The sequence below is a fragment of the Sturnira hondurensis genome, unplaced genomic scaffold (genome assembly GCF_014824575.4).
Source record: "Sturnira hondurensis isolate 20B ecotype Veracruz unplaced genomic scaffold, ASM1482457v3 Scaffold0014854, whole genome shotgun sequence".
Taxonomy (NCBI): domain Eukaryota; kingdom Metazoa; phylum Chordata; class Mammalia; order Chiroptera; family Phyllostomidae; genus Sturnira; species Sturnira hondurensis.
The window spans coordinates 9,724,217-9,736,926 of record NW_028087485.1 but is presented as its reverse complement, the minus strand read 5'-3'; the positions used below and the strand labels follow the sequence as shown (position 1 = coordinate 9,736,926).

General features: G+C 55.2%; 1 protein-coding gene across 1 annotated transcript in view; it reads left to right on the top strand.

The window, feature by feature from the left end:
• NEURL1 (neuralized E3 ubiquitin protein ligase 1) overlaps window positions 1-12,710 on the top strand; it is a 76,350-nt gene that overhangs the window by 50,537 nt on the left and 13,103 nt on the right. The window contains exons 2-3 of the mRNA XM_037064014.1: window positions 5,093-5,334; window positions 5,778-6,099. Coding sequence (XP_036919909.1) covers window positions 5,093-5,334; window positions 5,778-6,099 — 564 coding nt within the window. The remainder of the gene's footprint in view (window positions 1-5,092; window positions 5,335-5,777; window positions 6,100-12,710) is intronic.

Genomic DNA, 12,710 nt, shown 5'->3' with positions numbered 1-12,710 from the left:
TTGTGTCTGGCAGCTCATAAAAGCCCAGGAGGAATGGGCTGTGGGGGGCAGTTTCCACTGTGTCGGAGGCAGCCTTTCCTGTGGTGGGTGCCCCCGCTGTGGCTCCCAAGAAGCTTATAAACCTGTCACTTGGGTTGGTGCCTTGCTGGGAGCTCTGCTGGGAGCCAGAAGGCAGGATTGGGGCTCCACCCAGGCCCAGTATCTTGAGGCCTCATGCTGGGACTGGCCAGCACCTCCTCTACCACCCTTTCCCCATTACACTTGCCATCTTGGATTGGGGGGAAAATGAATGTTAGTATTAGATGCTGAGTAGCGTAAAGGACCCTGAACATGGCATTGGAAGACCAGGGTTCAAGTCCCAGCTCTTCCGCTTAGTTGCTGTGTGACCTCAAACAACTTGGTCAGCCAATCTGAATCACAACTTACTCATCCATAGAATGAGGACCTTCGGAGGTCATAGTGTATGTCAAGGGAGGAAGCCCTTTTGGATGGTGTAGGAAAGAAGCCCTGGCCCTGGCTGGTCCGTGGTATCTGAGCAGTTCTCAAGATTAGTTCTCATTTTGCTTTCTTGCCTTCCTTCCCCCAGACCATACAGCCAGCTGAGATGGAGGGGGGAGAAGGCAGAAGTAGGGATAGTGAGGGCTGCCATGCTGGACACCTCTGATGGCACCGTTCCTATTGTAACCCAGGAGGATGGTGCCCCCCGGGGGCGTGCAGAGCAGAGTCTAAGTGGCTACAATGGTAGCCTTGGCCCTTGTTCAAAGAGAAATGGTGTGTCCTGGGCCAGGGCCACGGGCAGCAGGAAGGACAGAGGGGCAGAGCCCAGGGATGTTTATTTCTGTGGTGGGACTGGCAGGCTGGGTGCTGGGTGTTCCACGGGGGCCGGGGAGCGTGGCGAGGCTGGTGGGTCAGGGCTGGGAATTCAGCCGGAGCTTGCCAAGTGACAAGTGACCATGGTCCACAGACAGGAGGCGTCCTGCAGGACCGAGAGGGTTTTCACGTCGTCCCCACAGAGTGGCTGGGTGGGAGTCAGTCACACACAGAGTTTGACTACAGAGAGGAGGGGCTGAATCAGCGCCTGAGCACAGGGCTGTCCTCACAGCCTTGGGGACCCCGCTGTGGTGGGAGGAGGCACGGGCCTTGGCGGGCCCAGAAAACGGTGAAGGTGCTTCGCAGCTGCCAAAGTCTCCTCGTACCCAGAGAGGCCAGGGAACGGCATGAGGAGGGAACTTCAGGGAGAGAGGGACAGGCAGGGCCAGGCTTTGGGGGCCCCTGTTAGATGGCCCCAATCCTCGGCACTGCTTGTGGTGGGCTGGGTCCATCAGAGATCCCAACCTCGCCTTCCTGCACTTAATGAAGACCTGTTTTGTTAGTCATCGCTGTTATTCCTTCTGAGGTATAATTTATAGGTAATAAAATTCACCCTTTAACATGAATATTTGATGAGTTTTGACCAATGTGTGAGCTGTATAACCACTACCACAATAAAACTACTGACCATTTCTGTCACCTTAAAAAATCTCCTTTGTGCTGCTGTGCGGTCACCGTCTTCCCCTTCCCAGACCCGCATCCCCACTGATCTGTGGGGTCAGGCTCACGTGGCTTCGGAGTGCAGCTCCCTTCACTGGGTGCTCTTCACTGGGTGCTCTCGCAGTCCCGCCTCTCTGTGCCAAGGTGCTGCTTGGCTTGCCACCGGCTGGTGTTTGCTGCGTGGATGTACCATGTTCACCTGTCCTTTCACCACCGGAGGGACATTTGGGTTGTTTCCAGTTTTTGGTTACAATGAATAAAGCTGCCATGTGTTTATGTGCTGATCTTCCTGTGAGCATGTTTTCATTTCTTTTGGGTAAGTGCCCCTGCATGCTACTGCTGGGTCATGCTGTGGCTGTTTAGCTTCACGAGAAGCTGCCAAGCCGTTGTCCACAGAGGCTGCACCATTCTGCATCCTGGCAGCCATGTGTGAGGACAGTGTATGAAAACACGGTTTGCATTTCTGTGTTTTGGTGGCAATACATGTATCACAGAGGCAATATAGTACTGAATATGATAGAATACGGTGCGCTCCATGGGACGATTACAGGTGGCACACCCGGCTGTGGAAGGGGGGCCCTGGGCATGACCCTGCCAGGGCCGGGCCCCTGGATGTCTCACCACGTTTACTCAGAGCCAGTGGTTTCTGTGCCTTTACCCAGGGCCCCAAGTTGGGGGGGCCGGAAGAAGAGGAAGCATTTTGAAGGACTCTGAGGTCCCATGGTTGGTCCACGGAGTGGAGTCTGAGCAGAGGCTGGAAAGGGGGCTCCCACAGGAGAGCCTCTGACCAGCTGCTGGGCTCAGGTGTTTAAAAATTGCTTTACTGAGGTATGACCGACACACAAAACCACATGTATTTAAAGTGTACAACTGAATGGGTTGTGATACACGCATACTCTCAGGAGACGGAGAGTCCGTGAACTCGGTCCGTGTTCACAATCGAGTCCGTGAACACACCCCTTACCCCCCAGTGCCCCTGGTGCCCATGGTGATCCCTCCGCCTCTCCCCCCACCAACCTCAGGCACCCGATCTGCTTGTTTTCACTGTAGCTTCGTATGCGTTTCCTAGAGCTGATGCAAATGGGAGGGGGTGGAGGGGGAGGAAGGGTTTTGAGGGGAATGGATGCCCTGCAGGTGATCCATGAATTGTGTATGCACTTTTTAAACTGGCTTATTTCACTCAGAGTAATTATTTTGAAATTTATCCATGTTGCTGCCCATACCAATAGTTCATTCCTTTTTTACAGCCAAGTAGTATTCCATTGTATAGACGTACCACAATATATGCACCCAATCCATCCAGCAGGTATTTTTGTATGCTTTCATTTCTACCTGTGTTTACATCCCTAAACAATACATAACATTAACTTTTACCAGAGGTATTTTTTTGAAATTAAGAGCCCAGCTGTGCCTGAGGCTGGCATGCACCCAGTGGGTGCCTATTCCAGGCAGGGCACCTGTAGCTAGTGCCCTTCACCCCAGCGGTCCCCTTCCCTGCAATGACCTTCCCTGCTCTGTACTGTCCAGGGGCCACTTGGCTTCTTTTAGGTAGCCTTCCCGGACCGTCTGGGTCTCCTCTGAGCAATTCCAGCTCCCGCTGCTTGATGGTTTTCAAAGCCCTCGAGCACTGTTGGGCAATTCCAGTCTTGTCTCCTTGGTAAAAGCAAAGCAGCAGGTGGCACCCCCACCGCCTGGGCCTGGCGTGCAGGAAGCTGCTCCAGAGAGGCCTGGAGGTTGAGCTGTGGGGCATCCAGTTGGCCCTGGAGAGTGGACACTGGTGTCTGGGGCCCTCTGGGAAGGAGGAAGCAAAAAAGGCAAAGTGGAAGAAAAGGCAGAAAACTGTACTTGAACAACAATAAAACAAAAAAAAAGCGAAGTGGTGCAAAGTGGTGCAAACACGGCCTGGACTGGAACCTGGGAGCCCTCTTCCCATCTTCTTCCCCCCCACCCTGCCTCATCTTCCCCTCCTTCCTGGCAACCCCTGCTCCCCCTGAGGGAGCGGCAGGCTTCTGGGAAGGCCTGATGATGACCAAACTTTCTGCATTATTAAATTCCTGCCTCGGAGAGAACAAAATTTGAAACATCCCAGGCCTCTGTCATATTCTGTGGTTTTCTACTTCCCCACCTTCATCTCCCCTTCCTCTGTGTCACTCCTCAAGATGATGGGGTGGGAGGGGACTGCCCTTCCTGATGGATGGGCACAGGTCCTAGGGAAGAAATGAACACCCCCCGACCCCAGCCACCAAGGCTGTGCATTAATGCTGCCTTGATGCTGATACGTGTCTTAGAGCCACAGGGCAGAGGCCACCCATTGTGCCAGAGAGGGGAAGTGACTTCCCCATGGTCACACAGCCAGTCTGGCCGACACCAGCCACCTGACTGCTTATCCTGTGTTCTTTCCTCTCTCTGCCTCGTCTCCTGGACACCAACCTCACCCATTTGTGAAGCGCCTTTTCCTGGACCAAACCCTGTCCCGTACCCTGGCCCTGTGTGTAGGAGAAAGAGCTGCAGCCCCCTGACCAGGGGTTCCTGAGTCAGATCTGGGTTATGTTTCTGTTAGGGAGCCTGGGTGAAGAGGCCACCTGTGTCCAAGATGCAGACAGCGCCAGGTGAAGCAGGAGGGCAGCTGGGGTGGAGGGAAGTGGCCCTGAAGGAGGGGAGAGATGGGTGTGGTCTCGGGGCCGCAAAGCCTGCCTCGCCCACCTTCCCGGTCTTCGGTGGCAGCCCAGCCCTGCTGGTCCAGCACCGGTGCCTTCTCCTCCTCCTGCCCTCCACCAGGAGGCCTTCCTGAGAAGTGACCTGCCTGTTTGTCCCTGTGGCACTTATCGCTGCCTGCCATTTCTATTGTGATTTCTGTCCACGTCACATCTCCCTTTCTGGACTCTTGGGGACAGGACCCATGTGTGTTTCATGCCAATATCTTCGGTGCCTAGGACAGGGCTTGGTACTCAGCAGATACATAATGGATATTTATTGAATAAAATAAGTGATGGTGGTAATGAGTGACAATGTGTGGTGGTAGATGTTGGTAGTAAGTGCTGATTTGTCGTAAAGGTCGATGGTAGAAGGTAGATGGTAGTAAATACTAGTGAGAAAGAGTAGATGGTAGTTGTTGTTGGTTATGCTGGTGGGAGGTGGTGGGTGGAGGATGAGGGTAATGTGGTGGGTGGAGGATGAGGGTAGGTGGTGGGAGGTGGTAGGTGGAGGATGAGGGTAGGTGGTGGGAGGTGGTGGGTGGAGGATGAGGGTAGGTGGTGGGTGGAGGATGAGGGTAGGTGGGTAGGTGGTGGGTGGAGGATGAGGGTAGGATGAGTGTAGATGATGGTGGATAATAAAATGGTGGTAGATGGTGAAGTGGGGCATCGCAATAGATGGGAACAGGAGAAGGACGGTGGCAAAAGGTGGCAGTGGTGGTAGGCTGTCACGATGGTGGAAATATTGGGTGACTTCTGCTTATGTCCCATCCATCTGCCCTTCTCTAGGAGACCCTAGTCTAGCTCTTGGATTGCCAAGTGCTCTGACACTGTGTTTTTTTGTTTTCGTTTTTTGGGTTTTTTTGCAGACTCTATCGGAGGTCCCTTCCCTGTCACCTCTCACCGATGCCACCACAAGCAGAAGCACGGCCCGCCGGTACTGCCCGGCGGGGTGCTCCTGGCCACACCGCTGCTCTTCCACCCACACACCAAGGGCTCCCAGATCCTCATGGACCTCAGCCACAAGGCCGTCAAGAGGCAAGCTAGCTTCTGCAACGCCATCACTTTCAGTAACCGCCCGGTCCTCATCTACGAGCAAGTCAGGCTAAAGGTGGGCTTCCCTCCCCACTCTCTGTCACTGCACCCCCGCGCCCCTGAACTTTATCCACCCCCACCCCTGGCACTGCCTTCTGTTAGGCCATCGCTGCACCCTGCATCTTGTCTTTCCTCTCTGCTGACATTTCTGCTTTTCCTTGTCCCGCCTCTTTCTGTCCCCTCGTCCTTCTTCCTTTCTCAACCTTCCCTGCATGCCAAGAAGGAAGTGGGGAGGAAGTGGCCATGGGGACCACTAGCTCTGGCCAGACTGGTGGGAAGTCTCCTGGGGAGGGAAAGGAGCCCAAATGGTGGGCAGGCTGGGCAGTGTGAGTCTCCATGGGTGTCTGCTTGGAGGTGGTCTGCAGAGAAGGGCCCCCCCCTACCCCTGGGGGCTTGCAGAAGTGGGGGAGAGGCTGGGCTGAGCTGCCAGCGGTCTGAGGCCGCCCTGTTGCCACCCAGATCACCAAGAAGCAGTGCTGCTGGAGCGGGGCACTGCGCCTGGGCTTCACGAGCAAGGACCCCTCCCGCATCCACCCTGACTCGCTGCCCAAGTACGCCTGCCCCGACCTGGTCTCCCAGAGTGGCTTCTGGGCCAAGGCACTGCCTGAGGAGTTCGCCAACGAGGGCAACATCATCGCCTTCTGGGTGGACAAGAAGGGCCGCGTGTTCTACCGCATCAACGACTCAGCCGCCATGCTCTTCTTCAGCGGGGTCCGCACGGCCGACCCGCTCTGGGCCCTGGTGGACGTCTACGGCCTCACGCGGGGCGTCCAGCTGCTTGGTGAGTGCCCACTCTCTTCGGCCTCTTCGGTGCAGGGCACACATCCAGGTGCTGTGATCCAAAAGGGAGCTAAGACTCTTCTGACTGCTCCCGGGCCCCCAGCACAATTCCCGGTCCAGGACGCCCCCTCCTCTCTGCACTCGTGCACAGAAACTCTGGGTGTAGCTCGCCCACTGGCAGATTGGTGTGTCTCCAGAAGGCGCCTGCATGAGCTTCAGCGTTCTCATCTGTAAAGTGGGTTGGTGGGAAGAATATATTCAGTTAAAGAGGCTGCAAGTGCCCAGCACAGTCCTGGGTACCATGCGAGGGCCCCACCAATGCCCGTTCTCCCTGTCTCCCATCCCTGCCGAGAAAAATGCCACGGAGGTGGTTGAAAAACTTTTCTTCTTTTTTCCCTTTCTGACTTCAGAGCCTAGAAGCAGTGAGACTCATTTTTCAAAGCACCTTTATCTGAGTAAAAAAGACGGGGGTGGGGATGGGGGTAGGAGAGAGACTGTGAATGTAAAAAACAAGTCATCATCAGAATACTTTCTGTTTGTCAAATTCCAAAAACCAGGAGGCCGCTTTTATTAATAGTTTGGGAAGTTTCTGGTTTTCAGCTCTCTAAAAGTGAGTTCACATTCACATGGTCATGGTCAGGCTCTTTCGGGGTCCCAGCAGGCATAGCAGGACACCGGGACTGCCCTTGGGTAACCTGCTTCCTGAGCCTCCAGCCTCCGTGACAGGGTGCGCCTGTGGGCTCCTTGGCCAGTGATGGAAAGGGCAGTGGTCATGCTCCCGGCTGCGGAGTCAGGCAGACCCAGGCTGGACCCGGCACCCACCCTATTTGTAGAGCTAGTGCTATGGGACCTCAGTTTTCTCATTTCTGAAAGGGGGGAGTAATAACTGTTTTCAGGGTTCTTTTGAAGGCTCAGAGAGCTGAGTTATGTGTGGCTGACACACAGTAGGTATTCAATGACTGCCAGTCTTCCCCACTCACCGTGGAGTGGGCAGTGCCTAACTTAAGGTTCAAGTGAACCCCTTGCTGCTGCTCTGGTGTCCTCAGGGCCCCATGCCTCAAGGCACTGGGGTCCCAAAGCTTGCGTTGGTGCTCCAGCCTGGAAACTTCTGTGTGAGTCTCAGTCTTCTCATTCATAAAGTGGTTGGGAATACTGTGACTTAGCCCCGGGCCTGGCCACTTGGTAAGGGATGGAAGAATGCCTCAGCTTTTGAGAAAGTCACAGTCTTGCTGCGGGGGAGGGGGTAAAGGAAGAGCAGGCAACATTCTTGCTTTTCCTTCAGCAGAGAATGACCTTTCTCCTAGTCCCCAAAGATCAAAACTCCACTCGGGCGTCAAGGCCCAGCTCATAAGCCACCTCCTCCTCCCTGAAGCCTTCCAGGGTGGGAGTCTTCTCCATTCCTTGTGTCCCGCTGCGTGGCACCTGCACTTCTCTAAGTGCTGAGGCATGGACCGTGCTGTGGTCCATCTGTATGTATGTTCCCACACAAGACAGGGAAGGGCCCTGAGGAAGGAACTCCTGTCTCAACCAGCCAGCTTCCTCTCTAGAGTGGAATCTGGTGCTGGGCGTGTGGAGGATGCGAGGGAACACTTGCGGGGTGGGGAGGGAAGGGAGCTGCGGTGGAGAGATGACTTGTCAGATGAAGGTAGGGGTGTGCATGTGGGTGGGGTGAGGCACATCCAGCCGTGCTTGCAGACGGCCCGGGCCCACTGGGGATCAGGGAAGACAAAGCAAATTCTCCAGACGTGATCAGCGCCCAACATGAGAGCAGACAGTAAATCGCTAGATGGTGTGGTCATAGGACCCCTTCCGTCTGCTGGGATGGTTTCCCTCCAGTGATCTCGTTTAACCTCTCAGCAGCCGGCCTGGAAGGGTTGCTTCTTGTCCTCATTTGACTGGGAGTGAATTGAGGCCCAGGGAGGACCTGACTTGCCTGTGTAGGGATGTGGCAGAGGTGGGACCTGCACTGGGTGTTCTGTTGTGAAAGCAGTGCCTTTCCCATTACCCTCCAGTGGGCGTAAGCCTGAGGGAGGCAGGAAGTCAGAGGAGGCTGAGGTCAGCGAGGGAGGATGGAGTCCAGGCAGGCTTCTTGGAAGAGGAGGCTTAGGCTGTATCTTCAAGACAGTGGGGTGGCTGGGGTGGGGGTGAGGAATAAGGGGAGTGGAGATCAAGGGGACATGCCAAGTAAGATGGGACTTCCAAATCTCAGGCCGAAGGAGAGGCCTGGAGAATAACTTGAAGGGCCTCACCCTGGGCAGAGCCCAGACATCCTGCCTGACCCAGCCCAATTCCCTTCTTTGACTATAAATGGGTTTTCACGCAGCATTTTTAGTTTCATTGGATTTCCCGGCAGGCTCCTCTCTGCACACCCGATAGTGGGAAGGCCCCCGCTGATCCCCGTCCCCGCTGTAAATCACCACAATCCCTGCGCATTTTCAAACACCGATTATGGCCCCTAAATTCAATTAGCAGATTGTAATGTCTTTATTTGTTCTTCCTCAGTGGATTTTTTTAAAAGAGGTGCATGCAGGATATCGTCGAAGGCCCCGTGCCACTCCGTGCCCTCGTTTGGTGGGCTGCCCTCTGGGTGCCCCCGCTGGGGGCAGTTTTCCTCCTTCTCCCCACTCCCCACGTGCCCCTCTCTTCTTGCCTGCACTTCACTGCGCCTGGGTCCTCATGAGCCTCCCTCCGTCCCTCCACCCTGACTGCTCTGGCTCCTCGGGGTTCCCTGCTCTTCCTCCTCTGAAGACGTCTCTCTATCTTGGTGGCTCCGAGGACAGGCCTGTCTCTCCTGGTGTGATGGTCCCCCAAACCAGTGTCTCATCTTTAGAGATTTCCTGCCAAGCCTGCCCTTTCCCCTCCTGCCTTTCTCTGGAACCTGCGGCCCAAGCCCCTCAAACCCCACCTGAGTAGTGTCTGCTCCTAAGAGCAGAGACACCTGGGGTACCTGGCATATAATAGGCTGCAATGGGAGGCCACGGATGGATTGACCATCTCTCCTGACAGAGTGGAGACAGCGCTGCTGTCTGTCCCTGATTGACACCTCCAGGCGGGTGCCCCACCCCCGGCTCCCGCCCTAACCACAACCAGAGTCCACTGGCGCCCATGCCAAGCCCCTGCTCGCTGTGCTCAAGCCCTCCAGGCTCCTGTTGTGCAGAGCACCCTCTTCCCTCAGGGCGCTCTGGCCCAAGCCTGGCTGGTATCTCCAAGAATAACAGCTTCCTACCTCCAGGAAGAAGGACCTGCCAGCAACTAAATAAATACAAGTTTTATGGGGTGATTAATATAATACTTGGAAAGATAAGCTCCTACCCCAGTTTTTCAAACTCTCCCTGCTCGTCCCAGAAATGTTGGCTCTGGAAGAGCAGCTACGGATCCTGGCAGAAAGCTGGTGAGCCAAGATCCACTTACAGGGTGCTTCTGCGCACCCCTCCGTGACCGCCGCAGCCTAGGCACTGTGCAGGGGTGAGGGGAGACACAAGAATTGGAAACCCCTCTCCTCGCTCGAAGAGTGTTTACAGTGGAGGATGGCGCACCATGTAACTGTTCTGAGGTGATATAAACCCAGCCCTGCAATAAGTTTATGACTGAAGAGTAAAACTGGGGTGGGGGTAGAGGAGTGCAGCTGGGGAGCAACCCAGGAAGACTTCCTGTAGGAGATGAGTTTCAACTCGGGAGCCCAAGAAATAAAAAGAATGGGCTGGTTGAGGAGGAGCAATTTGGGCCGCACAGGAGGGGCGTGCATGGGAACAGAGCAGGGGTGGTAATTAGCAGTCATTCAGGCAGCAGACCCTTCAGGGGAGGGGATGAAGCAGAAAGGTAGTGGGGTGACTTATGGAGAAGGGGTGTGCCCAGGTGGGGCAATCTATGAAAGTAGAAACTTTCCAGCAGCTTCTGGGCTGTCGAGTTCTCAGTAAGAGGAAGCGTGGCCTGCCCAAGCGCTCCTACCAGTTAGAAGCCAGGCTAGGCCTGGAATTCGAATCTCCCAGGCTCATCTGGGTGTAGGGTCAGGTGAGATTTATTGCCTTGTCGAAGTGGTAGTGGCTGAGCCCAGGAGGGCGTGAGATGGGCGCTGCCAAGGGTGCGTGGCATTCTGCTTCTTCCCAACGTCTGCCCAGGCTCCCGGGTCTTGGTAAAAGATCTCACCTGCCTGCTGAGGAGAGAGATATATGGGGACTCCCAGGGTAAGCTTTCTAAGGGTCAGGCTGCTGCTGGACCAGTCCCCTGGGTGGCGGGCCAGCCTGGCTATCCTGCAGGAGGAGGCCTAGGCCTCCCTGTAGGTAGGCCCTGGGTCAGGTCTCCCCTCTGGGGTGTGTCTAGGCCTGGTGGCACAGAGTGCGAGCCATCTCTGGCTGGCTGAGGACCACACTGCCATCTGGGCTTCCGCTTCCCAGGCTAAACCAATATTTACCTTCAGCTGTGGCTGCCAGGGGTTGAGAGGCAAATATTAGCTTAAGGAGCCTGAGCCAAGCTCTTTCTTAGGTTGGGGAAAAGAGCTGAGGATGCTGATCACAATTTCTTTCTCTTCGACAGTTTTCATTTCTTCTTGATTCAAAAATATCTTGCTATTCTTTCTGCTTCAGAGACTCTGCCAGGCACTTTCTTTCTGCTCATCCCAAATTCTGCCAAATATATGAGGACCCAAGCCCAGACCTCCCCTCTACCAGGGAGACTGCCCGACCTGCTCTGTTCTCCATGACCCTGCCTCCTCTGGGCCATTCAAAGCACATGTGGGTGGAACGGTATTGGCAGTTGTGCATCACGTCCTGCTCTTCAGGAGCTGCGTAAAGCCTCTATGTATATATTATAGAGAGAGTTAGTGTATCCATTTTGCAGACAGGGGAAGTGGCTCTGAGAGGTCTGGCAGCTTGCCCAAGGCCGCACAGCCTGGTGGAGCTGCACCTTGAGCCCTGGACTGTGGGCTCTATTACTTCCCAGCTTCTCTAAATATGAGTCCATCCGGTCTGCCTATTAAGTCTGGATTCCCCCAAGTGTGGGGACCGGGACCTCCTTTGTCATCTAGAGTAGAGCTTACGAGAGTGCAAACCAGACCACCAGGGATCAGCTGTGCACATTAGGTACCGACAGGCCACCAGGGGCCCAGCCTGGCTGAAGAGGGCCATTAGACTGCCCAGTGTCCTGATTCAGTGGTGAGGGCTGGGCTGCCTATCTTGCGGTTCCCCGAAGGCACCCAAGGGCTTTATCTGGTTCTGCTGTTCATGGTGTACTCTAGTTTGCTGCCGTAATGAATATATAAGGCGCAACCATATATCACTGCCAAAGTTGAATTGTTTCTGATGTCCAGAAATGGCAATTTCACATTTCCACCTAGTCTCTCTTTGGCTCAAGATTGAGTTCTGGGGACCTTGGAGAGAGCTGGGGCACCCAGGGTGGGGTGTGTGTGTGGAAGAGGGGCCGGGGCCTGGCAGTCGTGGGGACCAAGCCCCCATTTCAGAAGCGGGCGACCTGGCTGAATCCAGACTTGACTCGGCCACTCAGTAGCTCTGGGCAAGTCCCTCAGCTTCTCTGTGTCTCAGCCACCTCCCCTGCTGTTTGTGCATAATGATCACACACCATTTACGTCGCAGGGAGTCTGTGAGGCTCACAGATATGCGGACACAAGTGGGAAAGGCTATTGTCTGTAGGTTACGATGGAACACCTAATTCACGCACCACAACAGACGAATCCCCAAGCCAGTTCTCTCACTGGCAGAGGGAGCCTTAAAACCGAGTCCCTATGGCTGAACGAAAGTCGAAGCATGAAAGCTAGGTTATTTCTTGGGCCGAGATTGATGGTTCCCCAGCTGGTTCCTTGGAACACTGGGGTCCACAGAGGCCCCTCTCTGGGGGCCGAGTGGTGGGGCTCTATGGCCACCTCTTAGGCTTCAAGAAGAGCTTTTGGCTCCGCTGGACAAAAGGATTCAGCTGCTTTAAAAAAAGTTTGAGAACCACCAGACCCGATCATTCCAAGAACCTATACATCTGCATCTAAGATTCTGGGGCTTGCAGATTCTATGAATCTAAGAGTCTGTGACTCTGGGACATTCTTTCCTTTCCTTTGTGAGCCTCAGAAAGTGTGGGGGGATTTTTTTCTTTCTTAGCTTTCTGTGTTTTTATGTGGAGAGGGGTGAGGTGAGTGTGGGTTCCAGGGTACTTCCCAGGGGGGTGGAGAGCGCCTCGCACACCCAAGCCACACACCTGCCCTCGCGGCTCCTTCCCCTGCCCTGGTGCCAGATGGAGGTCGGCAGGAGGATGTTTATGGAGCCAAACAAGGGTCAGGAGATACCCGCCAGCCGCCTGGGAGGCTGCCGGCTGACCCGCAGTTAAAGATTATCCAGAGCTCTTGACGTGAGAATCTAAACAAACAAGGCTCAGGCTGACGGCAGGCTCTGCTCCCCTGGCTGCTGCCGGCCCCTCCAGGCCCCCTGCACCTGTGCCCAGGCCCTTGTCACCCTGCCCTGGCCCTCAACGTGTGGGAGGGCAGGAGGGTCTGGGTGAGCACCGGCCCTAGTGCCCTCTGCCTGCCCCTTCTCCGTTCCCTTCCTTTCTCCTCACTACCAGCCTTGCTCGGCATGCTGTCTGGGTGTTCCCTCACATGCGTTCCCACCCGAG